At 44.3% G+C, this 27931-nt stretch overlaps 1 protein-coding gene across 1 annotated transcript in view; it reads left to right on the top strand.

The window, feature by feature from the left end:
* LOC115165985 (glutamate receptor ionotropic, NMDA 2D) overlaps window positions 1-27931 on the top strand; it is a 47629-nt gene that overhangs the window by 1502 nt on the left and 18196 nt on the right. Inside the window, exons 2-5 of the mRNA XM_029719569.1 lie at window positions 4454-4660; window positions 13332-13598; window positions 16894-17222; window positions 20198-20312. Coding sequence (XP_029575429.1) covers window positions 4454-4660; window positions 13332-13598; window positions 16894-17222; window positions 20198-20312 — 918 coding nt within the window. The remainder of the gene's footprint in view (window positions 1-4453; window positions 4661-13331; window positions 13599-16893; window positions 17223-20197; window positions 20313-27931) is intronic.

Here is a 27931-nt window from a genome sequence, read left to right as displayed (position 1 = left end):
ACTCTATCTAACCGATAGCCTTGTCATTAAACTCTATCTAACCGATAGCCTTGTCATTAAACTCTATCTAACCGATAGCCTTGTCATTAAACTCTATGTAACCGATAGCCTTGTCATTAAACTCTATGTAACCGATAGCCTTGTCATTAAACTCTATGTAACCGATAGCCTTGTCATTAAACTCTATGTAACCGATAGCCTTGTCATTAAACTCTATGTAACCGATAGCCTTGTCATTAAACTCTATGTAACCGATAGCTTTGTCATTAAACTCTATGTAACCGATAGCCTTGTCATTAAACTCTATGTAACCGATAGCCTTGTCATTAAACTCTATGTAACCGATAGCCTTGTCATTAAACTCTATGTAACCGATAGCCTTGTCATTAAACTCTATGTAACCGATAGCCTTGTCATAACTCTATGTAACCGATAGCCTTGTCATTGAACTCTATGTAACCGATAGCCTTGTCATTAAACTCTATGTAACCGATAGCCTTGTCATTAAACTCTATGTAACCGATAGCCTTGTCATTAAACTCTATGTAACCGATAGCCTTGTCATTAAACTCTATCTAACCGATAGCCTTGTCATTAAACTCTATGTAACCGATAGCCTTGTCATTAAACTCTATCTAACCGATAGCCTTGTCATTAAACTCTATGTAACCGATAGCCTTGTCATTAAACTCTATGTAACCGATAGCCTTGTCATTAAACTCTATGTAACCGATAGCCTTGTCATTAAACTCTATCTTACCGATAGCCTTGTCATTAAACTCTATGTAACCGATAGCCTTGTCATTAAACTCTATGTAACCGATAGCCTTGTCATTAAACTCTATGTAACCGATAGCCTTGTCATTAAACTCTATGTAACCGATAGCCTTGTCATTAAACTCTATGTAACCGATAGCCTTGTCATTAAACTCTATCTAACCGATAGCCTTTTCATTAAACTCTATCTCACCGATAGCCTTGTCATTAAACTCTATGTAACTGATAGCCTTGTCATTAAACTCTATGTAACTGATAGCCTTGTCATTAAACTCTATCTAACTGATAGCCTTGTCATTAAACTCTATGTAACCGATAGCCTTGTCATTAAACTCTATGTAACCGATAGCCTTGTCATTAATCTCTATGTAACTGATAGCCTTGTCATTAACCTCTATCTAACCGATAGCCTTGTCATTAAACTCTATCTAACTGATAGCCTTGTCATTACTTCTCCCCAGGTAAGAGAGGGACACTCAGGCCTCAGACCCTGTCTGTCTGTTCCCTGCTTCCTGTGTCTTATCCTTCTACTCTTTGTGTGTGTTTTTGTGATTTCACACACTGGTGGTGTCTGAATACCCAGACTTGCATCCTAAATAGCAGGCCGTTTGAGTATGTGAAGAAATTCAGTTTAATAGTATGTGACATTTCGAATATCGAGTATACTTTAAATGCCCGGATGTCATACTAATTTCAGCTTTAACAGCTTCTTGGGGCTATGTGGGACGTTAGCGTGCCACCCGTGGCGCACCCTATCAACAGCAGGTGCATTTCAAGAGCGGCAAATTTGAAACCAAATAAATGTCAAAATTCAAATTTCTCAAACATACAACTAACTTACACCCTTTGAAAGATAAACATCTCCTTAATCTAACCACGTTGTCCGATTTCAAAAAGGTTTTACTGGGAAAGCATAAAGTTAGGTTATGTTAGGAGAGTACATTGACAATAGCTGTGTGTAATGTTTTGTCGATTCAAAGACAGGCGTCACCAAAACCATAAAATCAGCTAAAATTATGCACTAACCTTTTACAATCTCCATCAGATGACACTCCTAGGACATTATGTTAGACAATGCATGCATTTTTAGTTCTATCAAGTTCATATTTATATCTAAAAACAGCGTTTTACTATGGCGTTGATGTTCAGGAAATCGTTTCCCTCCAATACCGGCAGTCAAGTCATGACAACAAAATAATTAATTAATATTAGAAAACATTGGTAAAATATTATATTGTCATTCAAAGAATTATATATTTACATCTCTTGAATGCAATGGACTTGCCAGATTTAAAATTAACCTTACTGGGAAATCACACTTTGCAATAATCTGAGCACTGCGCCCAGAAAAATATGCATTGCGATACAGACTAACCGCCATGTTGGAGAGATCTAAAATCGAAAATACTATGTAAATAATCCATTACCTTTGATTCTCTTCATCAGATGTCACTTCCAAAGAATCCCAGGTCCATAACGAATGTAGTTTTGTTCAAAAAAGCTCATCATTTATGTCCAAAAACCTCCGTGTTGTTAGCACATGATCTAAGCCAGCCGGACTTCACTTCACTTCACGAACGGAAAAAATATATTTATGTTCGTTCAAACATGTCAAACGTTGTATAGCTTAAATCATTAGTGCCTTTTTTAACCAGAACATGAATAAAATTCAAGGCGGACGATTGGGATCTCTTTTAAAACGTTTCGGAACGAGAGTACCCACCATCAACTCGCACGCCAGGGGTCTAATCGGCCATCACAGTTCCAAGTCTCTTATTCGGTCAGATCTCACAGTATAAGACTCAAAACACTTTGTAAAGGCTGGTGACATCTAGTGGAAGCAATAAGAAGTGCCAAAACATTCCTCAGCCCCTTTGTTTTTCAATGGCATAGTCTTAAAGTCAATTCAACACATCAGGTATCCACTTCCTGTCAGAATCTGTCTCAGGGTTTTGCCTACCAAATGAGTTCTGTTATACTCACAGACACCATTCAGTTTTAGAAACTTTAGGGTGTTTTCTATCCATATATAATAAGTATATGCATATTCTAGTTACTGGGTAGGATTAGTAACCAGATTAAATCGGGTACATTTTTTTATCCAGCCGTGAAAATACTGCCCCCTATACCCTAACAGGGTTACAGCTGATCAATTAGAAATGGGGATGTGCAACAGAAATCAACATATAGCGGGAAACAACTCAATCACGTATGACGCATTCTAAGTATTCGAAAATAAAACGTTTAATAGTATGCCACATTTGAAAATTGAGTATGGTTTAAATGCCAGGATGTTATACTCATTTCGGCTCTTCATCTACTAGAATTCTCTGCACACTTTTCCAACAATGCACTGGAAGAGGAGGGCTGCGATTAATAGGCCCTAGTTCTCTTCAAGTAGCCAAACAACCACACTAGGCTACTTCATTGGGAAGATGCCCGAAGCTTCTGCGGTGGTGTTTAAATGTAAGATAAGTAATTTTTGTTCTCCTTAAAATGATCACGAGCATTGCATCAAGTCTTTTTTTCCCCCCTGTTTTTTCCAAAGTGCATTTCTGTTTTCTCATTGAAAAGTGTTTCTTGTTCTCTTGACCTTTGTAAGAGCTTTTAAATAATAAACCATCTTTTGATTTGTGAATGTGTAGGCACCAGGGACTTGGGATGTGGCCGTGTTATTGATGCCATATTAATCAGGCCTTTTGATTTGAACATATGGATTGTTTTAGTGTTGTAGGCGTGGCTATCTATTTAATTAATGGATCAAGCCTCAGCATTCATTCTGATCTCGTTCTCAGTACTTTAGTTTATTATGGTGCTGTCCAGCAGTTCTGAATTTGCATGCACCCGACTGTCCACATTTTTATGTGCAATAGGCCTTTGATTTGAACATTTTAAACATTTGGGTGTACTACTAGGCTGTTTGATTTCATTTATATATGCTACAACACTTTGGTTTCACTAATAACTATGTTGAAACGGAACCAAATCTGTTTCTGTCTTCAGTCCTTTTTAAACAGGATAGATTGGCTATATGGTCTACTACGGTGTAGGTCTAATGTGATAGTCTACTATAACCAGCCTGAGTAGGCCTATAACTCCATTCCTATTCAGACTTTAGAGAAATGAATGGAATTGGAAATGAACTATTATCAGGCTGGTTAATGTAATGCATGTCTGTTGAATTTGGAAAAAATCCACCCACACTCTGCCCCGCCCCACCTACTCAGCCAATCAGGAGCCGCTACTGAGTTCCAGCTGTGGCATACTGCATACTTTTTACTAAACGGTACATGCTAAATAGAATGCGACGGTGAGTGAATAGTATGGAGTTTAAGTATGTAGTACGCTAGTATGGGTATAATCAACACCGCCAATGTGTTCACCATACATTGTAACGTAACCTTACTCATCATGGCTCCGTGTCCAGATGAATGACAGTAGTCCATCTGTACACCTGTCTGTCTCTGTTTTCTGTTCTATCACTCTCTTTCATTTCTCTCTCGTTGATAGTAGTGGTAAGACAGTACGCTGTACTGTCCCTTACTGTCTCTAAATATGTATTGTTGTTACCATGTGTTCATGTGTCCTCTGTAGGTGAATGCCTGTAGTCCTCAGATCATGTTGTAGTCCGTGTGTAATGCAAGCTGACCTATCCCTGTCATCACTTCCTCTTCAGGTGAATGACAGTAGTCCTAAGACTCTGCTGTCCCAGCTGTGTGACCTGCTGGCAGCGAGGCCCCTACAGGGCCTGGTCTACGAGGAGGAGAGGCCACCACCCACCGCCTGGGGACCCCTGGCCCCCATGTTAGAGTTTGTCTCTGCTCAGACTGGACTACCCATAGTGGCTGTAGGAGGAGGAGCAGGGCTGGGGAGGATGCAACAGGTATGGATGTGGGGGAGGGATGAGAGAGAGAGAGAGAGAGAGACCCATCATGACTGTAGGATGGTGAGCAGGGGTGGGGAGGAAGCCACAGGTATGGAGGTGAGAAGAGAGTGTGTGTTTGTGTGTGCGTGCCTACGTGAACTTTTGAAGATTGAGGTCAGTCATTCACTGTTTCAGCCCAGTCAGAGCATTGTATACAGCAAGAAGTGGGTGGTACAGAAAGAGAGGGAGTCAAGGGTAGGAAGTGAGAGAAACTGTTGGGGGTAGAGAGAAAAGGGGGAGAGAGAGTGAGGTTTGAGAGAAAAGGGGGGAGCGAGATGATGGTACTGAGAGAGAGAGAGAGAGAGAGAGAGAGATTCAGGGTAAGAGAGAGAAAGAGAGAGAGAGAGAGATCCAGGGTTAGAGAGAGAGAGATGCAGGGTTAGAGAGAGAGAGATCCAGGGTTAGAGAGAGAGAGAGATGCAGGGTCAGAGAGAGAGATTCAGGGTTAGAGAGAGAGGGATTCAGGGTTAGAAAGAGAGATTCAGGGTTTGAGCAAGAGATCCAGGGTAAGAGAGAGAGATTCAGGGTTAGAGAGAAAAAGAGATTCAGGTTTATAGAGAGAGATTCAGGGTTAGAAAGAGAGATTCAGAGTTAGAGAGAGAGATTCAGGGTTACAGAAAGAGATTCATGGTTAGAGAAAGAGATTCAGGGTTAGAGAGAGTAAGAGATTCAGGGTTATAGAGAGAGATTCGGGGTTAGAAAGAGAGATTCAGGGTTAGAGAGAGAGATTCGGGGTTATAGAGAGAGATTCTGGGTTAGAAAGAGAGATTCAGGTTTAGAAAGAGATTCAGGGTTAGAGATAAATAGATTAAGGGTTATAGAGAGAGATCAAGGGTTATATAGAGAGAGAGAGATTCAGGGTTATAGAGAGAGATCCAGGGTTACAGAAAGAGATTCAGGGTTATAGAGAGAGATTCAGGGTTATATAGAGAGATTCAGGGTTAGAAAGAGAGATTCAGGGTTAGAAAGAGAGATTCAGGGTTTGAAAGAGAGATTCAGGGTTAAAGAGAAAGATGCAGGGTTAGAGAGAGAAAGATTCAGGGTTAGAAAGAGAGATTCAGGGTTGTAGAGAGAGATTTAGGGTTAGAGAGAGAAAGATATTCAGGGTTAGAGAGAAAGGTTCAGGGTTAGAAAGAGAGATTCATGCTTCTACACCTGCATTGCTTGCTGTTTGGGGTTTTAGGCTGGGTTTCTGTGCAGCACTTTGAGATATCAGCTGATGTAAGAAGGGCTATATAAATAAATTTGATTTGAATTTGATTTGATTCAGTGTTGTAGAGAGAGATTCAGGGTTAGAGAGAGAGATTCAGGGTTAGTGAGAGAGATGCAGGGTTAGAGAGAGAGATGCAGGGTTAGAGAGAGAGATTCAGGGTTAGAGAGAGAGATTCAGGGTTTGAGAGAGATCCAGGGTAAGAGAGAGAGATTCAGGGTTAGATAAAGAAAGAGATTCAGGGTTATAGAGAGAGATTCAGGGTTTGAGAGAGAGATTCAAGGTTGTGAAAGAGAGATCCAGGGTTAGAGAGAGATTCAGGGTTAGAGAGAGAAAGAGGTTCAGGGTTGTATAGAGAGATTCAGGGTTAGAGAGAGAAAGAGATTCAGGGTTAGAGTGAGAAAGATTCAGGGTTAGAGAGTGAGATTCGGGGTTGTAGAGAGAGATTCAGGGTAGAAAGAGAGATTCAGGGTTATAGAGAGAGATCCAGGGTTAGAGAGAGAAAGAGATTCAGGGTTAGAGAGAGAGATTCAGGGTTGTAGAGAGAGATTCAGGGTTAGAGAGAGAAAGAGAAAGAGATTCAGGGTTAGAGAGAGAGATTCAGGGTTGTAGAGAGAGATTCAGGGTTAGAAAGAGAGATTCAGGGTTAGAGAGAGAGATTCAGGGTAGAAAGAGAGATTCAGGGTTATAGAGAGAGATCCAGGGTTAGAGAGAGAAAGAGATTCAGGGTTAGAAAGAAAGATTCAGGGTTGTAGAGAGAGATTCAGGGTTAGAAAGAGAGATTCAGGGTTAGAGAGAGAAAGAGATTCAGGGTTAGAAAGAGATTCAGGGTTGTAGAGAGAGATTTAGGGTTAGAGACAGAGATTCAGGGTTGTAGAGAGAGATTCAGGGTTAGAAAGAGAGATTCAGGGTTAGAGAAAGAAAGAGATTCAGGGTTAGAAAGAGAGATTCAGGGTTGTAGAGAGAGATTCAGGGTTAGAGAGAGATTCAGGGTTAGAGAGGGAAAGAGATTCAGAGTTAGAGAGAGAAAGATTCAGGGTTGTAGAGAGAGATTCAGGGTTAGAGAGAGAAATATTCAGGGTTAGAAAGAGAGATTCAGGGTTAGAGAGAGAAAGATTCAGGGTTAGAAAGAGAGATTCAGGGTTAGAGAGAGAGATTCAGGGTTGTAGAGAGAGATTCAGGGTTAGAAAGAGAGATTCAGGGTTGTAGAGAGAGATTCAGGGTTATAAAGATAGATTCAGGGCTGTAGAGAGCGATTCAGGGTTAGATAGAGAGATTCAGGGTTATATAGAGAGATTCAGGGTTGTAGAGAGAGATTCAGGGTTATAGAGAGAGATTATTGGGTTAGAAAGATAGATTCAGGGTTGTAGAGAGAGATTCAGGGTTGTAGAGAGAGATTCAGGGTTAGAGGGAGAGATTCTGGGTTAGAGAGAGAAAGAGATTCCGGGTTAGAGAGAGAAAGATATTCAGCATTAGAGAGAGAGATCAAGGGTTATAGAGCGAGATATTCAGGGTTAGAGAGAGATTCAGGGTTAGAGAGAGAGATTCAGGGTTAGAGAGAGAGATTCAGGGTTAGAGTGAGAAATCTCTGGTAGGATTAAGTGGATGATCCTGCCACCTGGTCTCACTCAGCAGGCTTCACAGACCTTATACCCATGTCCCCATCTCTCTCTCTCTCTCTCTCTCTCTCTCTCTCTCTCTCTCTCTCTCTCTCTCTCGCACTCTCTCTCTCTCTCTCTCTCTCTCTCTCTCTTTCGCTCTCTCCCCTCCATCTCTATCTCCCCTCCATCTCTTTCTTCCCTCCATCTCTCTTCCTACATATCTCTCTCTCCCCTCCATCTCTCTCTCCCCTCCATCTCTCTCTCCCCTCCATCTCTATCTCCCCTCCATCTCTCTCTTCCCTCCATCTCTCTTCCTACATATCTCTCTCTCCCCTCCATCTCACTCTCCCCTCCATCACTTTCTCCCCTCCATCTCTCTCTCCCTCATAACTCTCTACCCACATATTTCTCTCCCCTCCATCTCTCTCTCCCCTCCCTCTCTCTCTCCCCCATCTCTTTCTCTCCCCCATCTCTTTCTCCCCACCATCTCTCTCTCCCCTCCATCTCACTCTCCCCTCCATCACTTTCTCCCCTCCATCTCTCTCTCCCTCATAACTCTCTACCCACATCTCTCTCTCCACTCCATCTCTCTCTCCCCCATCTCTCTCCCCCCTCCATCTCTCATTTAGACTGGTTAGAACTGGATGGATGGGGAGGTTAAATAATCAATTTCAATTCAGTCAATTCATGAAGTACTTGAACAATATTCCAGAACTGTATTTCAATTTATCTCTTGAAGTGACTGAGAATTGACCATAATCCTGGGATGGATACGGGGATGAGGAATGCCCAGAATCCTGATTGGTAGCTGCTGGAGGGCGGACGGGTAGGGATTAGGTATGGGTGTGGGGGATGGGTTGGGGAATAGGGGTTGGGTTGGTGTTGGGGTATACACTCTCAGAAAAAAAGGTGCTATCTAGAACCTATAAGGGGTTTTCAGCAGTCCCCATTGGAGAACACTTTGAAGAACCCTTTTGGTTCCAGGTAGAACCCTTTTGAGTTCAATGTAGAACCCTTTCCACAGAGGGAACCCAAAAGAGTTCTACCTGGAACCAAAAATATTTCTACCTGGAACCAAAAAGGATTATTCTATGGGGTCGGCCAAAGAACCCTTTCTTCTAAGAGTTGGGTATGGATATAGGGGTTGGGGTTAGGTTGAGGTATAGGGTTGGTGTTTGTGTTGAGGTATACGGTTGGTGTTGGGGTATTGGGGTATATGGTTGGTGTTGGGGTATAGGGGTTGAGGTATAGGGTTGGTGTTTGTGTTGAGGTATACGGTTGGTGTTGGGGTATTGGGGTATATGGTTGGTGTTGGGGTATAGGGGTTGAGGTATAGGGTTGGTGTTTGTGTTGAGGTATACGGATGGTGTTGGGGTATTGGGGTATATGTTTGGTGTTGGGGTATAGGGGTTGAGGTAGTGATATAGGGTTGGTGTTTGGATATAGGGTTGTTGTTTTTTTTACCTTTGTTTAACAAGGCAAGTCAGTTAAGAACAAATTCTTATTTTCAATGACGGCCTAGGAACAGTGAGTTAACAGCCTGTTCAGGGGCAGAACGACAGATGTGTACCTTGTCAGCTCGGGGATTCAAACTTGCAACCTTTCGGTTACTAGCCCAACGCTCTAACCAGTAGGCTACCCTGCCGCCCCAGCTGGGGTATAGGGGTTGGGGTATAGGGGTATAATGGTTGGGGTATAGGGTTGGTGTTGGGGTATAGTGGTTGGGGTATAGGGGTTGGGGTATAGTGGTTGGTGTTGGGGTAAGGGGTTGGGGTATAGGTTTGGTGTATATACCAAAAATATTTCTACCTGGAACCAAAAAGGGTTATTCTATGGGGTCAGCCGAAGAACCCTTTCTTCTAAGAGTTGGGTATGGATATAGGGGTTGGGGTTAGGTTGAGGTATAGGGTTGGTGTTTGTGTTGAGGTATACGGTTGGTGTTGGGGTATAGGGTTGGGGTTGGGGTATAGGGGTTGGGGTAATTGGGTTGGTGTTGGGGTATAGGGGTTGTCGTAATTGGGTTGGGGTATAGTGGTTGGGGTATAGGGGTTGGGGTATAGGGTTGGTGTTGGGGTACAGTGGTTGGGGTATAGGGTTGGTGTTGGGGTATAGTGGTTGGGGTATAGGGTTGGTGTTGGGGCACAGTGGTTGGGGTATAGGGTTGGTGTTGGGGTATAGTGGTTGGGGTAAAGGTTTGGTGTTGGGGTATAGTGGTTGGGGTAAAGGTTTGATGTTGGGGTATAGTGGTTTGGGTATAGGGTTGGTGTTGGGGTATAGTGGTTGGGATATAGGGTTGGTGTTGGGGTATAGTGGTTTGGGTATAGGGTTGGTGTTGGGGTATAGGAGTTGGGGTATAGTGTTTGGGGTATAGTGGTTGATGTTGGGGTATAGTGGTTGGGGTATAGGGTTGGTGTTGGGGTATAGTGGTTGGTGTTGGGGTATAGTGGTTGGGGTATAGGGTTGGTGTTGGGGTACAGTGGTTGGGGTATAGGGTTGGTGTTGGGGTATAGTGGTTGGGGTAAAGGTTTGATGTTGGGGTATAGTGGTTTGGGTATAGGGTTGGTGTTGGGGTATAGTGGTTGGGATATAGGGTTGGTGTTGGGGTATAGTGGTTTGGGTATAGGGTTGGTGTTGGGGTATAGGGGTTGGGGCATAGTGTTTGGGGTATAGTGGTTGATGTTGGGGTATAGTGGTTGGGGTATAGGGTTGGTGTTGGGGTATAGTGGTTTGGGTATAGCGTTGGTGTTGGGTATAGGGGTTGGGGTATAGGGTTGTTGTTGGGGTATAGTGGTTGAGGTATAGGGGTTTGGGTATAGTGGTTGGGGTATAGGGGTTGGGGTATAAGGTTGGGGTATAGGGTTGGTGTTGGGGTATAGTGGTTGGGGTATAGGGGTTGGGGTATAGGGTTGATGTTGGGGTATAAGTGTTGGTGTTGGGGTATAGTGGTTGAGGTATAGGGTTGGTGTTGGGGTACAGTGGTTGGGGTATAGGGCTGGTGTTGGGGTATAGTGGTTTGGGTATAGGGTTGGTGTTGGGGTATAGTGGTTGGGGTATCGGGTTGGTGTTGGGGTATAGTGGTTTGGGTGTAGGGTTGGTGTTGGGGTATAGGGGTTGGGGTATAGTGGTTGGAGTATAGGATTGGTGTTGGGGTATAGTGGTTGGGGTATAGTGTTTGGAGTATAGTGGTTGATGTTGGGGTATAGTGGTTGGGGTATAGGTTTGATATTGGGGTGTAAGTTTGGGGTATAGGGGTTGGGGTATAGTGTTGGTGTTGGGGTATAGTGGTTGGGGTATAGGGGTTTGGATAAAGTAGTTGGGGTATAAGGTTGGGGTATAGTGGTTGGGGTATAGAGTTGATGTTGGGGTATAAGGGTTGGGGTATAGGGGTTGGGGTATAGGGGTTTGGGCATAGGGGTTGGGGTATAAGGTTGATGTTGGGGTATAGAGGTTGGGGTATAGGAGTTGGGGTATAAGGTTGGGGTATAGTGGTTGGGGTATAGAGTTGATGTTGGGGTATAAGGTTGGAGTATAGTGGTTGGGGTATAGGATTGATGTTGGGGTATAGGGGTTGGTGTATAGGAGTTGGGGTATAAGGTTGGGGTATAGTGGTTGGGGTATAGAGTTGATGTTGGGGTATAAGGGTTGGGGTGTAGGGGTTGGGGTATAGGGGTTGGTGTTGGGGTATAGGGGTTGGGGTATAGGAGTTGGGGTATAAGGTTGGGGTATAGTGGTTGGGGTATAGAGTTGATGTTGGGGTATAAGGGTTGGGGTGTAGGGGTTGGGGTATAGGATTGATGTTGGGGTATAGTGGTTGGGGTATAGGAGTTGGGGTATAAGGTTGGGGCATAGTGGTTGGGGTATAGAGTTGATGTTGGGGTATAAGGGTTGGGGTGTAGGGGTTGGGGTATAGGGGTTGGTGTTGGGGACAGTGTGCTATAAGAAGCTGAGTCAGACATCCTGAGACACTGCTGTGTTTTATCTGTAAATGGCACCAAACTGGGCTGTTACTACAGCTGTCCTTCTGATGTGTCAACACTCTAAGTGTGTGTGTGTGTGGATGGGAGAGAGAGAGAGAGAGAGAGAGAGAGAGAGAGAGAGAGAGAGAGAACATATAGTACAACCCATATTCATGTTGATTTATTTTTCCCTTTTGTACTTTAACTATTTGCACTGTACTGTATATAACCATAATATGGCATACGAAATGTCATTATTCCTCTGAAACTTCTGTGAGTGTAATGTTAACTGTTCATTTTATAAAGTTTTTTTCACTTTTGTTTATTATCTTTTTCACTTGATTTGGCAATGTAAACATATGTTTCCCATGCCAATAAAGCTTTTTGAATTGAGAGAAAGAGAGGGAGGGAGAGAGAGATTATTTACAGTGTATGTGTGTAAATTAAAACGTTTCAGACATGCATCCTGCCTAGTAGCTAGAAAAAACAACACCAATACATTTGTTTTTACAAATAACTGTTTTACTCCTGAGGAATGCATTCAAACCTCTTTGATGAGCTTCCTTTGAAGACCAACACACACACACACACACACACACACACACACACACACACACACACACACACACACACACACACACACACACACACACACACACACACACACACACTCATCTAAATGTAATCCAAATCTGTGGAAAAGACTAGTTCCAGCGGTCATTGAAGACTTCACTCAACAATCATCTTCTGTGTTTTAGCCTGCTGTAACACTACCACTGCAGCCGTCCCATGAAAACTTCAACCCCCAGTATGCCTCCTCACCCTGAACACACAGGATAGTCATGGGAGTTGTAGTTTTTTGTAGAGATGGGCTGCTCTCTTTAACTGCTCTCTAAACTCCGGATAGAAGTTGCCCATAGGAATACAGTGCATTCGGAAAGTATTCAGACCCCTTGACATTTTCCACATTTTGACACGTTACAGCCTTATTTTAAAATTGATTAAATCGTTTTTTTCCCCTCATCGATCTACAGACAATACCACATAATGACAAAGCAATTTCGACTCTCATAGCAAAGGGTCTGAATACTTATGTAAATAAGGTATTTCTGTTTACATTTTTTTATAAATGTGTAAAATTCTAAAAACCTGTTTTTGTTCTGTCATTATGGGGTATTGTGTGTAGATTGATGAGGTGCATTTTTTATTTCATCCATTTTATAAAAAAGCTGTAATGTAACAAAATGTGGAAAATGTCAAGGGGTCTGAATATTTCAGAAGGCAGTGTAGATCTAGGGTCAGCTTACTGTCTCTAAATCCTTAAAGACATCATCCCCTGCTAGATCTGGATTGATGAATGTTTAGAATTCTTCAAAAATAGTTAGTGGGTTAGGGATTGTGATAATATTGCTTGTTAACATATTTGCTATTCATATATTAATTGGGATCAATTTACCAGTGAGGCTTATTCTAAACACCTTTGGGCTGCATTCTGGCTCTGGGCAGAGTTTACCCATAGACATATATCTACACTGTGGGATCATTTTACCCAGCCCAAATCCTAACCATAATCCTAACCAAATCAGAACCCCAGAAAACCCCTTCATCCTCAATGCTGGGTTGTGTTCAGAAGGTGTAAAACGGGAGAAAACGTTGTGAAACGGAGGTATTACAGGGGTCCCGTTCAGTGATAAAAAAACAACAGCGACGTGTTGAACTGTTTTGAAGTGGAGAAGGTGCTCTACTGAACGTGACCTTGACCTCCTGGAGGAAAGCTGATGTTGTGCTTCCTGTTTGGCAGCGTTCTGTCCCGTGTGCCTGCCTTTGTCTATAGAACTTTAAGGTGTGCTCCCCTACTGCAGGAGTCAGGCTCCATCTTCCTCCAGTTCAGCTCAGCTACCAGCCTCCAGCTGGAGGTCATCTTCAAAATACTAGAGGAGTATGACTGGACCACCTTCTCAGTGGTGTCCACCCGTCACCATGGCTACCAGGACTTCCTGTCAGTGGTGGACGGCCTGACGGACGGCTCGTTCATCGGCTGGGAGAAGAAGAGCGTGGTCATGCTGAACGTGACGGACGACCCGGGAGGGGCGCGCACGCGCAGGCTGCTCAAGGAGAACGAGGCGCAGGTGAGACAGGGGGGAGGGAGGGGGGAGGGAGGTGGAGAAAAGGGGGAGGAAGTGTTACTGAGTGGCCATGAGACTCCATGTGGCTGGCTGGCCAGGTTGGCCGGGTTCCTCCTCCTTCTTCCTCTCTCCCTCTGTCCCTGTGGTTCTCTCTCCTCTCTCTCCTCTATCCCTCTGTTCTTCTCATCACTCCCTCCCTTCATGACAGCGTGTGCCCTTTCTTTCTCTCTCCCTTCGCTCCTTCATTCTATTTTCCTTTCTCTTCAAAACTGTCTCTCAAGCTGAATCCCTCCCTCCCTCCTTCATTCTCCCTCTCTCCGCAGCATGTCTCTTTGCCTGTAGACGTACTGAACAGTACACTGCTCTCTGTTGGGTTGGTTCAGTCTGGGTCTCAATGTCTCAAATGTCTCAGCATGGCCACTGCAGCTCTGTCTCCCTGTGTGTGTGTGTGTGTGTGTGTGTGTGTGTGTGTGTGTGTGTGTGTGTGTGTGTGTGTGTGTGTGTGTGTGTGTGTTGGATTCCTTAGGCTCCTCTCGGCTGGTGTCACTGTTAATATAACATAGTGCCCGCAGCGGGCTGCCTATGCGCAATGCATTAACCCTAACCCTCCCTTTTTCTCTGCTTCTCTCTCTCCCCTCCCTTATTGCTCTCTCTCATCCCTCCTCTGCCTTCCCCTCTCGCTTCACCCACTCTCTCTCATTTTCTCACTCTCTTTCCCCTCTCTTTCTCGCTCTCCCTGTGATAATCAGTGCTTGTGTCTGTCTGCTCAGTGACAGTGTGTTTGCATTAAAGACTCTATCTGCTTTTGTCACACTTTTTTCCTGCTGTTCTCTCTCAATGTGTATTCAACAGTGTGTGGGGCTAACGCAGGTGCACAGGGTCCATTTCCACTTAAATAGCTCTCTCTTTTTCCCCCTCTCTTTCAGCTTCTGCCTCTGCTTATTTGTCTTTATATCCATTTCGCTCTCTCTCTTCCTCTCCATTTCTCTCTCTCACTCTCTTGCTCTCTCTTTCTTTCCCTCTCTCTCTATCTCCCTCTCTCTTTTTACCTCTCCCTCCTCTCCAATTCACTGGAGGTTTATTGGCATCCGGGCTGGATTGTTTTGCCAAGCCATTACAGTTCAAAATTCAATGAAGGCACAATTCTCAAAATTCTCAATTCTCTGTCTCCTCCACTCCCTTCCTCCCTGCCTCTCTCGATAACTCTTTTTCCTTCCTCTGTCCTTATCTATTCTACCCTATACTAAACCCCCTCCCCCTTCTCCCATTCTGCTTGTCCCCCTCTCCCCTTTCTCTCCCTGTATCTGTCAGCATTTCACTTAACCCTGTTTCCCCTATCTCACCCCCTTAAAACCTTCTCCACCCTGTTTCTCCCTTCCTCAGCAATTGTGGCATTGTTGGAGTGATCTACTGTGCTCTCTTCCTCCCTCTCTCCATCCATCCCTCCCTATCTCTCTCTCTTTTTCTCCTCTCTCTCTCCCTACACCCCTGCTGTTACTATATATCTTATCTCCCCAGGCCCTGATATTATCAAAATATGTCTGCCTCCCCCCATCCCCCATCCCTTCCCTCTCTCCCCCATCCCCATCACGTCTCTCGCTCCTCCCCCATTTTCTCCCACGAGTGACTAATCTGCTTGATACTTCCCTTCTCAATACTGTACTCCATTCTCTCTCTTTCTGTCCCTTCCGCTCTCCCTCTCTCTCCCTCTCTCCCCCATCTCCCAAGACTCTGCTGCTTTTAATAACATATGTCAGCATTTAACCTCTCCCATTTTCCCTCAGGTGTGTTTGCTCTTTAGACCCCCTCCCTTCTCTCATTCTCTCCATCCCCCACTGTCATATTGTCTCCCCCCTTCGTCATGCTCAAACTCATTAACATATATGTGTCATCCCCCACTATCTGTCATTAGTACACTCATAAAGACAGCAGTAACATCAGCTCTTATTTCTCTCCTTACTCTTCCTGTCTTCTCTCCCTCATTCTTACTCTTCATGTCTTCTCCCCTTCTTCCTGTCTTCCCCATCCTCCTTACCCCTCCTGTCTTCTCTCCCTCCTCCTTACTCTTCCTGTCTTCTGCCCCTCCTCCTTACTCCTTCTGTCTTCCCCCTCCTCCTTACTCCTCCTGTCTTCTCCCCCTCCTCCTTACTCCTCCTGTCTTCCCCCTCCTCCTTACTCCTCCTGCCTTCTCTCCCTCCTCCTTACTCCTCCTGCCTTCTCTTCCTCCTCCTTACTCCTCCTGTCTTCTCCCCCTCCTCCTTACTCCTCCTGTCTTCTCCCCCTCCTCCTTACTCCTCCTGTCTTCCCCCTCCTCCTTACTCCTCCTGTCTTCTCCCCCTCCTCCTTACTCCTCCTGTCTTCTCCCCCTCCTCCTTACTCCTCCTGTCTTCCCCCTCCTCCTTACTCCTCCTGCCTTCTCTCCCTCCTCCTTACTCCTCCTGCCTTCTCTCCCTCCTCCTTACTCCTCCTGTCTTCTCCCCCTCCTCCTTACTCCTCCTGTCTTCCCTCTCCTCCTTACTCCTCCTGTCTTCCCCCTCCTCCTTACTCCTCCTGACTTCTCCCCCCTCCTTACTCCTCCTGTCTTCCCCCTCCTCCTTACTCCTCCTGCCTTCTCTCCCTCCTGTCCTCCTTCAGCTTCTATCCTTTAACCTTCACCTCACTAGTTAGTATAGCTTTGTCTTTCCCCTATAGGAGAGTCTTGTTGCTCTCTCTCTCTCTCTCTCTCTCTCTGCCTCCCTCCATATCCCATGGCCATAATCTCACTACATAACCTGTATATCTCTCCTCTCCTCTTCCCCTCCTCTAGTAACCTCTGTCTCTCTATCTCTCCCTCCCCTTCCCCCTATCTGTCTCCCTTGACCCTTGGCCTTTACGTATATCACTATTGTATATGTCTGTCTCCCCCTCCTCCCATGTATTCTACTCCTCCAGGTATGTCTGCTGTATTGCCCCCCTCCCACTCTCTCTCCCTGTCTCCCCTTATCTCACTATGTACCCATGTATCTCCCGTCTCCTCCTCCCCTGTATTCCCCTCCACCAGGTACGTCTGCTGTGCTGCCCCTCTCCCACTCTCTCTCTAGCCTTCTGTCTCTCTCTCTCCCTGTCTCCCCTTATCTCACTATGTACCCATGTATCTCCTCTCCTCCTCCCCTGTATTCCCCTCCACCAGGTATGTCTGCTGTGCTGCCCCTCTCCCACTCTCTCTCTAGCCTTCTGTCTCTCTCTCTCCCTGTCTCCCCTTATCTCACTATGTACCCATGTATCTCCTGTCCTCCTCCCCTGTATTCCCCTCCACCAGGTACGTCTGCTCTACTGTTCCCAGGAGGAGGCTGAGCTGGTGTTTAAAGCAGCCTGGGCCGCAGGTCAGGCTGGACCCTCTCACATGTGGTTCGCTGTGGGGCCAGCCCTGTCCGGCCTTGGCATGGAGGGTCTCCCCAGGGCCCTGTTCGCCGTGCGTCCGCAGGGCTGGAAGGACAAGCCCCGCATGAGGATCGCCCGGGGCGTGTCCATACTGACCCATGGGGCGGTGGCACTGCGCCGCGACTATGGGGCCTCTGGAGGGCCAAACTTTGTCACCAACTGCATGACGGAATCCAATCAAACACACAGGGTGCGGGGGAGGATGAGGTGAGGGGGAGGAGGGATGGATGTAGAGGGGAAAAGGGGGAGCATGGGAGGTGGTTGGGGTGAGGGCAAAGAGGACAAGCACGGCATAGGGGAGCAAGTAGCCTAGTGGTTAAGAACATTGGGTCGGTAACCAAAAGCTCGCTGGTTTAAATCCCTGAGCCAACTAGGTGAAAAATCTGTGCCCTTGAACAAGGCACTTAAACCTAATTGCTCCTGTAAATCCCTCTGAATAAGAGTGTCTGCTAAATGACATAGATTTTTTAAAGAGGATTAGGTATGCAAATAGAAGATACAGCCAAATGGTTCCAAAAGGAGACGATAAAGAACAGGAAAAGCAACCGATGACAGATAGCACCTTACGTACTGCTGCCTGCTGTTCACTGGCTGGAACTGCATCCTACTAGGATTCTCTCTGATGATCTATTTTCATATGAGCTAAATACACTGGGATGACATGATGGTGCAACGGTCATAAAAACTGCCTTGTCTTATTAACAAAATAAGTTGAGATTACGCAAGGCCCCCAGGGATACAGGTGTGTCACTTCAAAGATCCACACTGACCACTCTGATGTTTGGTAATGTCTGACAAATTGTGGTCTGGCAGTAATATTTGCTTAATATCTGCAGACCTTTACATGGCCCAGCAGGGGTGTCATGTACCCCAAAAATTGGAGGGGGCACAAAGTACTAACGGATGGCTGGGGGGTGGTCCGGGGGGGGGCTAGGCACATCGTCCTGAAGTTAGAGAATTCAAATACCTCAAACAGTTTGTTCCTGCAATCCAGAGCCAAAGATCTATGTAATATCTCTCTCTCTCTCTCTCTCTCTCTCTCTCTCTCTCTCTCTCTCTCTATATATATATATATATATATATATAATATATATAATTTATTATATATATATATACATACAGTTGAAGTCGGAAGTTTCATACAGTTAGGTTGGAGTCATTAAAACTCGTTTTTCAACCATTCCACAAATTTCTTGTTAACAAACTATAGTTTTGGCAAGTCAGTTAGGACATCTACTTTGTGCATGACACAAGTAATTTTTCCAACAATTGTTTACAGACATATTATTTCCCTTATTATTCACTGTATCACAATTCCAGTGGGTCAGAAGTTTACATACACTAAGTTGACTGTGCCTTGAAACAGCTTGGGAAATTCCAGAAAATGATGTCATGGCTTTAGAAGCTTCTGATAGGCTAATTTACAGTCAATTGGAGGTGTACCTGTGGATGTATTTCAAGGCCTACCTTCAAACTCAGTGCCTCTTTGCTTGACATCATGGGAAAATCAAAATAAATCAGCCAAGACCTCAGAAAAAAAATTGTAGACTACACAAGTCTGGTTCATCCTTGGGAGCAATTTCCAAATGCCTGAAGGTACCACGTTCATCTGTACAAACAATAGTACGCAAGTTTAAACACCATGGGACCACGCAGCCGTTATACCACTCAGGAAGGAGACGCGTTATGTCTCCTAGAGATGAACGTACTGTGGTGGGAAAAGTGCAAATCATGATGCTGGAGGAAACAGGTATAAAAGTATCTATATCCACAGTTAAACGAGTCCTATATCGACATAACCTGAAAGGCCGTTCAGCATGGAAGAAGCCACTGCTCAAAAACCAGACTACGGTTTGCATCTGCACATGGGGATAAAGATCATCATTTTTGGAGAAATGTCCTCTGGTCTGATGAAACAAAAATAGAACTGTTTGGCCATAATGACCATTGTTATGTTTGGAGGAAAAAGGGAGGCTTGCAAGCCGCAGAACACCATCCCAACCGTGAAGCACGGGGTGGCAGCATCATGTTGCGGGGGTGCTTTGCTGCAGGAGGGGCTGGTGCACTTCACAAAATATATGGCATCATGAGGTAGGAAAATTATGTGGATATATTGAAGCAACATCTCAAGACATCAGTCAGGAAGTTAAAGCTTGGTCGCAAATGGGTCTTCCAAATGGACAATGACGCCAAGCATACTTCCAAAGTTGTGGCAAAATGGCTTAAGGACAACAAAGTTAAGGTGTTGGAGTGGCCATCACAAACCCTGACCTCAATCCTATAGAAAATTTGTGGGCAGAACTGAAAAAGAGTGTGTGAGCAAGGAGGCCTACAAACCTGACTCAGTTACACCAGCTCTGTCAGGAGGAATGGGCCAAAATTCACCCAACTTATTGTGGGAAACTTGTGGAAGGCTACCCGAAATGTTTGACCCAAGTTAAACAATTTAAAGGCAATGCTGCCAAATACTAATTGAGTGTATGTAAACTTCTGACTCACTGGGAATGTGATGAAATAAATAAAAGCTGAAATAAATCATTCTCTCTACTATTATTCTGACATTTCACATTCTTAAAATAAAGTGGTAATCCTAACTGACCTAAGACAGGGAATTTTTACTAGGATTAAATGTCAGGAATTGTGAAAAAGTTTAAATGTATTTGGCTTAGGTGTATGTAAACTTCTGACTTCACATGTATATATTTATGCATACAGTATCTAAGCATACCTCTTGAGCTGTCTGTATCCTCCTGAATGGTGTTTTTTTTTAAGAAACTAAATATGCTTATATGCATCTTTGCTTAAATTGAAAGGAATGTGAGGGTTATTCAGTACATTTAGTAATTGCTTGCTTTTCTAAAGTCTATCAACCTTGCCAGCTGGCGTGCCAGCTAAGATAGTTAGATAAGCTATCTTAACTTGATGAACAGCCTGAAATGGCTTATTGGGAGCTAGTTATGAGATTGGGAACCAATCTGGGCTAGCTAAAGCCAATTTCATAAAATGTCTAGGTGGCTAGTAGAATTACAGAGAAAAAACATAAAAAAAATGTAACTTTCATATTTTATTTAACATGAGAAATCTGAGGGGGCAGTTCATCTGTGGCCCAGAAGTCTCACTCACTGCACCGTCTGACTCTCTTTCTCCCTCCCCCCTCACCCCACCCCGTCTCCCAATGTCAGGTATTTCAGCAACATCACGTTGGGTGGCAGAGACTACTCTTTCGACAGTGACGGTTACCTGGCCAACCCCGTCCTAGAAGTCATCTCCTATACACCTGGCAAAGGCTGGGAGGATGTAAGTACCTTACATCACATCCTGTTGTTGTGACTGACAGGCATCACTTCCTGTTGTTGTGCTGTGACTGGCATGGCTCCATATAGGGCCATTTGGTTGCAGATTTGCAGATATTATCTTTTCAATTTCCTGTTGTTTTGATGTCCAGGTGATTAGTACAACAGAAAATCATTTAGAGTGTCTTGAACTGGCCAAACCTTGTCAACAAGCATAATATGAACTTAACAGCAAGCAAGGGCAGGTCACAGAGGTTTGTGTTCATGTAAAGTTCACTGTGGTTATCCGTGCCTGAGGTGGGGAAGAGACTGACCACTGACCGTTTGGCCTCTTTCTTTCTTCCTGCTGCGTGTGTTGACTTTCTCTTGTCTCCTTGACTTTTAGCATCTCCTCGCTGACGTTCAATATAGCCAAAACGCAAGCGCACACGCACACGCACACGCACACGCACACGCACACACACACACACACACACACACACACACTATCCATGGTTGTTATTTTCTTCTAGTTTCAGTTTTCACTGCTTCCTTTGTCTGAACTTCTCCCTTTATTCTCAAACAATGACATCCGATTTCTCCATAAGCACTGTACAATCTCCATACATTAGTTGGCAGTCAGTCTCCCTTTATATCTGTTTGTGTCCTCTGGTATGCTGCAGTGTGCTTGGATGATGGTCTTTGGTTGGTAAAAACTTCAAACGCAGGCTTTACAGTAGGAGCTGCTCTGTTCTGGTTGTTGGGTCATTGGGTCGCTGTTTATTCTCATTTAAATGGCAGCAGATTCCAGCTCCTGGAGTCTGTCTGTCTGTCTGTCTGTCTGTCTGTCTGTCTGTCTGTCTGTCTGTCTGTCTGTCTGTCTGTCTGTCTGTCTGTCTGTCTGTCGCTGCTTGCCTCAGTGCCTGCTAATAGATAAGTATGTTCAGTTGGTAATTACTGTGATTGTGTAGCACACCTCAACCTGTATTAGAGGTGTTAGCCATGACAGGTTTCCATAGGTACATCTAGCCTCAACCTATATTAGAGGTGTTAGCCATGACAGGTTTCCATAGGTACATCTAGCCTCAACCTGTATCAGAGGTGTTAGCCATGACAGGATTCCATAGGTACATCTAGCCTCAACCTGTATTAGAGGTGTTAGCCATGACAGGATTCCATAGGTACATCTAGCCTCAACCTGTATTACAGGTGTTAGCCATGACAGGTTTCCATAGGTACATCTAGCCTCAACCTATATTAGAGGTGTTAGCCATGACAGGTTTCCATAGGTACATCTAGCCTCAACCTGTATCAGAGGTGTTAGCCATGACAGGATTCCATAGGTACATCTAGCCTCAACCTGTATTAGAGGTGTTAGCCATGACAGGATTCCATAGGTACATCTAGCCTCAACCTGTATTACAGGTGTTAGCCATGACAGGTTTCCATAGGTACATCTAGCCTCAACCTATATTAGAGGTGTTAGCCATGACAGGTTTCCATAGGTACATCTAGCCTCAACCTGTATTAGAGGTGTTAGCCATGACAGGTTTCCATAGGTACATCTAGCCTCAACCTGTATTAGAGGTGTTAGCGATGACAGGTTTCCATAGGTACATCTAGCCTCAACCTGTATTAGAGGTATTAGCCATGACAGGTTTCCATAGGTACATCTAGCCTCAACCTGTATTAGAGGTATTAGCCATGACAGGTTTCCATAGGTACATCTAGCCTCAACCTATATTAGAGGTGTTAGCCATGACAGGATTCCATAGGTACATCTAGCCTCAACCTATATTAGAGGTGTTAGCCATGACAGGTTTCCATAGGTACATCTAGCCTCAATCTGTATTAGAGGTGTTAGCCATGACAGGTTTCCATAGGTACATCTAGCCTCAACCTGTATTAGAGGTGTTAACCATGACAGGTTTCCATAGATACATCTAGCCTCAACCTGTATTAGAGGTGTTAGCCATGACAGGTTTCCATAGGTACATCTAGCCTTAACCTGTATTAGAGGTGTTAGCCATGACAGGTTTCCATAGATACATCTAGCCTCAACCTGTATTAGAGGTGTTAGCCATGACAGGTTTCCATAGGTACATCTAGCCTAAACCTATATTAGAGGTGTTAGCCATGACAAGTTTCCATAGATACATCTAGCCTCAACCTGTATTAGAGGTGTTAGCCATGACAGGTTTCCATAGGTACATCTAGCCTCAACCTGTATTAGAGGTGTTAGCCATGACAGGATTCCATAGGTACATCTAGCCTCAACCTATATTAGAGGTGTTAGCCATGACAGGTTTCCATAGGTACATCTAGCCTCAACCTGTATTAGAGGTGTTAGCCATGACAGGATTCCATAGATACATCTAGCCTCAACCTATATTAGAGGTGTTAGCCATGACAGGTTTCCATAGGTACATCTAGCCTCAACCTATATTAGAGGTGTTAGCCATGACAGGTTTCCATAGGTACATCTAGCCTCAACCTGTATTAGAGGTGTTAGCCATGACAGGATTCCATAGGTACATCTAGCCTCAACCTGTATTAGAGGTGTTAGCCATGACAGGTTTCCATAGGTACATCTAGCCTCAACCTGTATTAGAGGTGTTAGCCATGACAGGTTTCCATAGGTACATCTAGCCTCAACCTATATTAGAGGTGTTAGCCATGACAGGTTTCCATAGGTACATCTAGCCTCAACCTGTATTAGAGGTGTTAGCCATGACAGGATTCAATAGGTACATCTAGCCTCAACCTGTATTAGAGGTGTTAGCCTTGGCAGGATTCCATAGGTACATCTAGCCTCAACCTGTATTAGAGGTGTTAGCCATGACAGGTTTCCATAGGTACATCTAGCCTCAACCTGTATTAGAGGTATTAGCCATGACAGGTTTCCATAGGTACATCTAGCCTCAACCTATATTAGAGATGTTAGCCATGACAGGTTTCCATAGGTACATCTAGTCTCAACCTATATTAGAGGTGTTAGCCATGACAGGTTTCCATAGGTACATCTAGCCTCAACCTGTATTAGAGGTGTTAGCCATGACAGGTTTCCATAGGTACATCTAGCCTCAACCTATATTAGAGGTGTTAGCCATGACAGGTTTCCATAGGTACATCTAGCCTCAACCTATATGAGAGGTGTTAGCCATGACAGGTTTCCATAGGTACATCTAGCCTCAACCTGTATTAGAGGTGTTAGCCATGACAGGTTTCCATAGGTACATCTAGCCTCAACCTATATTAGAGGTGTTAGCCATGACAGGTTTCCATAGGTACATCTAGCCTCAACCTGTATCAGAGGTGTTAGCCATGACAGGATTCCATAGGTACATCTAGCCTCAACCTGTATTAGAGGTGTTAGCCATGACAGGATTCCATAGGTACATCTAGCCTCAACCTGTATTACAGGTGTTAGCCATGACAGGTTTCCATAGGTACATCTAGCCTCAACCTATATTAGAGGTGTTAGCCATGACAGGTTTCCATAGGTACATCTAGCCTCAACCTGTATCAGAGGTGTTAGCCATGACAGGATTCCATAGGTACATCTAGCCTCAACCTGTATTAGAGGTGTTAGCCATGACAGGATTCCATAGGTACATCTAGCCTCAACCTGTATTACAGGTGTTAGCCATGACAGGTTTCCATAGGTACATCTAGCCTCAACCTATATTAGAGGTGTTAGCCATGACAGGTTTCCATAGGTACATCTAGCCTCAACCTGTATTAGAGGTGTTAGCCATGACAGGTTTCCATAGGTACATCTAGCCTCAACCTGTATTAGAGGTGTTAGCAATGACAGGTTTCCATAGGTACATCTAGCCTCAACCTGTATTAGAGGTATTAGCCATGACAGGTTTCCATAGGTACATCTAGCCTCAACCTGTATTAGAGGTATTAGCCATGACAGGTTTCCATAGGTACATCTAGCCTCAACCTATATTAGAGGTGTTAGCCATGACAGGATTCCATAGGTACATCTAGCCTCAACCTATATTAGAGGTGTTAGCCATGACAGGTTTCCATAGGTACATCTAGCCTCAATCTGTATTAGAGGTGTTAGCCATGACAGGTTTCCATAGGTACATCTAGCCTCAACCTGTATTAGAGGTGTTAACCATGACAGGTTTCCATAGATACATCTAGCCTCAACCTGTATTAGAGGTGTTAGCCATGACAGGTTTCCATAGGTACATCTAGCCTTAACCTGTATTAGAGGTGTTAGCCATGACAGGTTTCCATAGATACATCTAGCCTCAACCTGTATTAGAGGTGTTAGCCATGACAGGTTTCCATAGGTACATCTAGCCTAAACCTATATTAGAGGTGTTAGCCATGACAAGTTTCCATAGATACATCTAGCCTCAACCTGTATTAGAGGTGTTAGCCATGACAGGTTTCCATAGGTACATCTAGCCTCAACCTGTATTAGAGGTGTTAGCCATGACAGGATTCCATAGGTACATCTAGCCTCAACCTATATTAGAGGTGTTAGCCATGACAGGTTTCCATAGGTACATCTAGCCTCAACCTGTATTAGAGGTGTTAGCCATGACAGGATTCCATAGATACATCTAGCCTCAACCTATATTAGAGGTGTTAGCCATGACAGGTTTCCATAGGTACATCTAGCCTCAACCTATATTAGAGGTGTTAGCCATGACAGGTTTCCATAGGTACATCTAGCCTCAACCTGTATTAGAGGTGTTAGCCATGACAGGATTCCATAGGTACATCTAGCCTCAACCTATATTAGAGGTGTTAGCCATGACAGGTTTCCATAGGTACATCTAGCCTCAACCTGTATTAGAGGTGTTAGCCATGACAGGTTTCCATAGGTACATCTAGCCTCAACCTATATTAGAGGTGTTAGCCATGACAGGTTTCCATAGGTACATCTAGCCTCAACCTGTATTAGAGGTGTTAGCCATGACAGGATTCAATAGGTACATCTAGCCTCAACCTGTATTAGAGGTGTTAGCCTTGGCAGGATTCCATAGGTACATCTAGCCTCAACCTGTATTAGAGGTGTTAGCCATGACAGGTTTCCATAGGTACATCTAGCCTCAACCTGTATTAGAGGTATTAGCCATGACAGGTTTCCATAGGTACATCTAGCCTCAACCTATATTAGAGATGTTAGCCATGACAGGTTTCCATAGGTACATCTAGTCTCAACCTATATTAGAGGTGTTAGCCATGACAGGTTTCCATAGGTACATCTAGCCTCAACCTGTATTAGAGGTGTTAGCCATGACAGGTTTCCATAGGTACATCTAGCCTCAACCTATATTAGAGGTGTTAGCCATGACAGGTTTCCATAGGTACATCTAGCCTCAACCTATATGAGAGGTGTTAGCCATGACAGGTTTCCATAGGTACATCTAGCCTCAACCTGTATTAGAGGTGTTAGCCATGACAGGTTTCCATAGGTACATCTAGCCTCAACCTATATTAGAGGTGTTAGCCATGACAGGTTTCCATAGGTACATCTAACCTCAACCTGTATTAGAGGTGTTAGCCATGACAGGTTTCCATAGGTACATCTAGCCTCAACCTGTATTAGAGGTGTTAGCGATGACAGGTTTCCATAGGTACATCTAGCCTCAACCTGTATTAGAGGTATTAGCCATGACAGGTTTCCATAGGTACATCTAGCCTCAACCTATATTAGAGGTGTTAGCCATGACAGGATTCCATAGGTACATCTAGCCTCAACCTATATTAGAGGTGTTAGCCATGACAGGTTTCCATAGGTACATCTAGCCTCAACCTGTATTAGAGGTGTTAGCCATGACAGGTTTCCATAGGTACATCTAGCCTCAACCTATATTAGAGGTGTTAACCATGACAGGTTTCCATAGATACATCTAGTCTCAACCTGTATTAGAGGTGTTAGCCATGACAGGTTTCCATAGGTACATCTAGCCTTAACCTGTATTAGAGGTGTTAGCCATGACAGGTTTCCATAGATACATCTAGCCTCAACCTGTATTAGAGGTGTTAGCCATGACAGGTTTCCATAGGTACATCTAGCCTCAACCTATATTAGAGGTGTTAGCCATGACAAGTTTCCATAGATACATCTCGCCTCAACCTGTATTAGAGGTGTTAGCCATGACAGGTTTCCATAGGTACATCTAGCCTCAACCTGTATTAGAGGTGTTAGCCATGACAGGTTTCCATAGGTACATCTAGCCTTAACCTGTATTAGAGGTGTTAGCCATGACAGGTTTCCATAGATACATCTAGCCTCAACCTGTATTAGAGGTGTTAGCCATGACAGGTTTCCATAGGTACATCTAGCCTCAACCTATATTAGAGGTGTTAGCCATGACAAGTTTCCATAGGTACATCTCGCCTCAACCTGTATTAGAGGTGTTAGCCATGACAGGTTTCCATAGGTACATCTAGCCTCAACCTGTATTAGAGGTGTTAGCCATGACAGGATTCCATAGGTACATCTAGCCTCAACCTATATTAGAGGTGTTAGCCATGACAGGTTTCCATAGGTACATCTAGCCTCAACCTGTATTAGAGGTGTTAGCCATGGCAGGATTCCATAGATACATCTAGCCTCAACCTATATTAGAGGTGTTAGCCATGACAGGTTTCCATAGGTACATCTAGCCTCAACCTATATTAGAGGTGTTAGCCATGACAGGTTTCCATAGGTACATCTAGCCTCAACCTGTATTAGAGGTGTTAGCCATGACAGGATTCCATAGGTACATCTAGCCTCAACCTATATTAGAGGTGTTAGCCATGACAGGTTTCCATAGGTACATCTAGCCTCAACCTGTATTAGAGGTGTTAGCCATGACAGGTTTCCATAGGTACATCTAGCCTCAACCTATATTAGAGGTGTTAGCCATGACAGGTTTCCATAGGTACATCTAGCCTCAACCTGTATTAGAGGTGTTAGCCATGACAGGATTCAATAGGTACATCTAGCCTCAACCTGTATTAGAGGTGTTAGCCTTGGCAGGTTTCCATAGGTACATCTAGCCTCAACCTGTATTAGAGGTGTTAGCCATGACAGGATTCCATAGGTACATCTAGCCTCAACCTATATTAGAGGTGTTAGCCATGACAGGTTTCCATAGGTACATCTAGCCTCAACCTGTATTAGAGGTGTTAGCCATGACAGGTTTCCATAGGTACATCTAGCCTCAACCTATATTAGAGGTGTTAGCCATGACAGGTTTCCATAGGTACATCTAGCCTCAACCTGTATTAGAGGTGTTAGCCATGACAGGATTCAATAGGTACATCTAGCCTCAACCTGTATTAGAGGTGTTAGCCTTGGCAGGATTCCATAGGTACATCTAGCCTTAACCTGTATTAGAGGTGTTAGCCATGACAGGTTTCCATAGATACATCTAGCCTCAACCTGTATTAGAGGTGTTAGCCATGACAGGTTTCCATAGGTACATCTAGCCTCAACCTATATTAGAGGTGTTAGCCATGACAGGTTTCCATAGGTACATCTAGCCTCAATCTGTATTAGAGGTGTTAGCCATGACAGGTTTCCATAGGTACATCTAGCCTCAACCTGTATTAGAGGTGTTAACCATGACAGGTTTCCATAGATACATCTAGCCTCAACCTGTATTAGAGGTGTTAGCC

The sequence above is a fragment of the Salmo trutta genome, chromosome 3 (genome assembly GCF_901001165.1).
Source record: "Salmo trutta chromosome 3, fSalTru1.1, whole genome shotgun sequence".
Lineage (NCBI taxonomy): Eukaryota > Metazoa > Chordata > Actinopteri > Salmoniformes > Salmonidae > Salmo > Salmo trutta.
The sequence above is the reverse complement of the archived record's forward strand: the minus strand, read 5'-3'. Positions and strand labels throughout refer to the sequence as shown.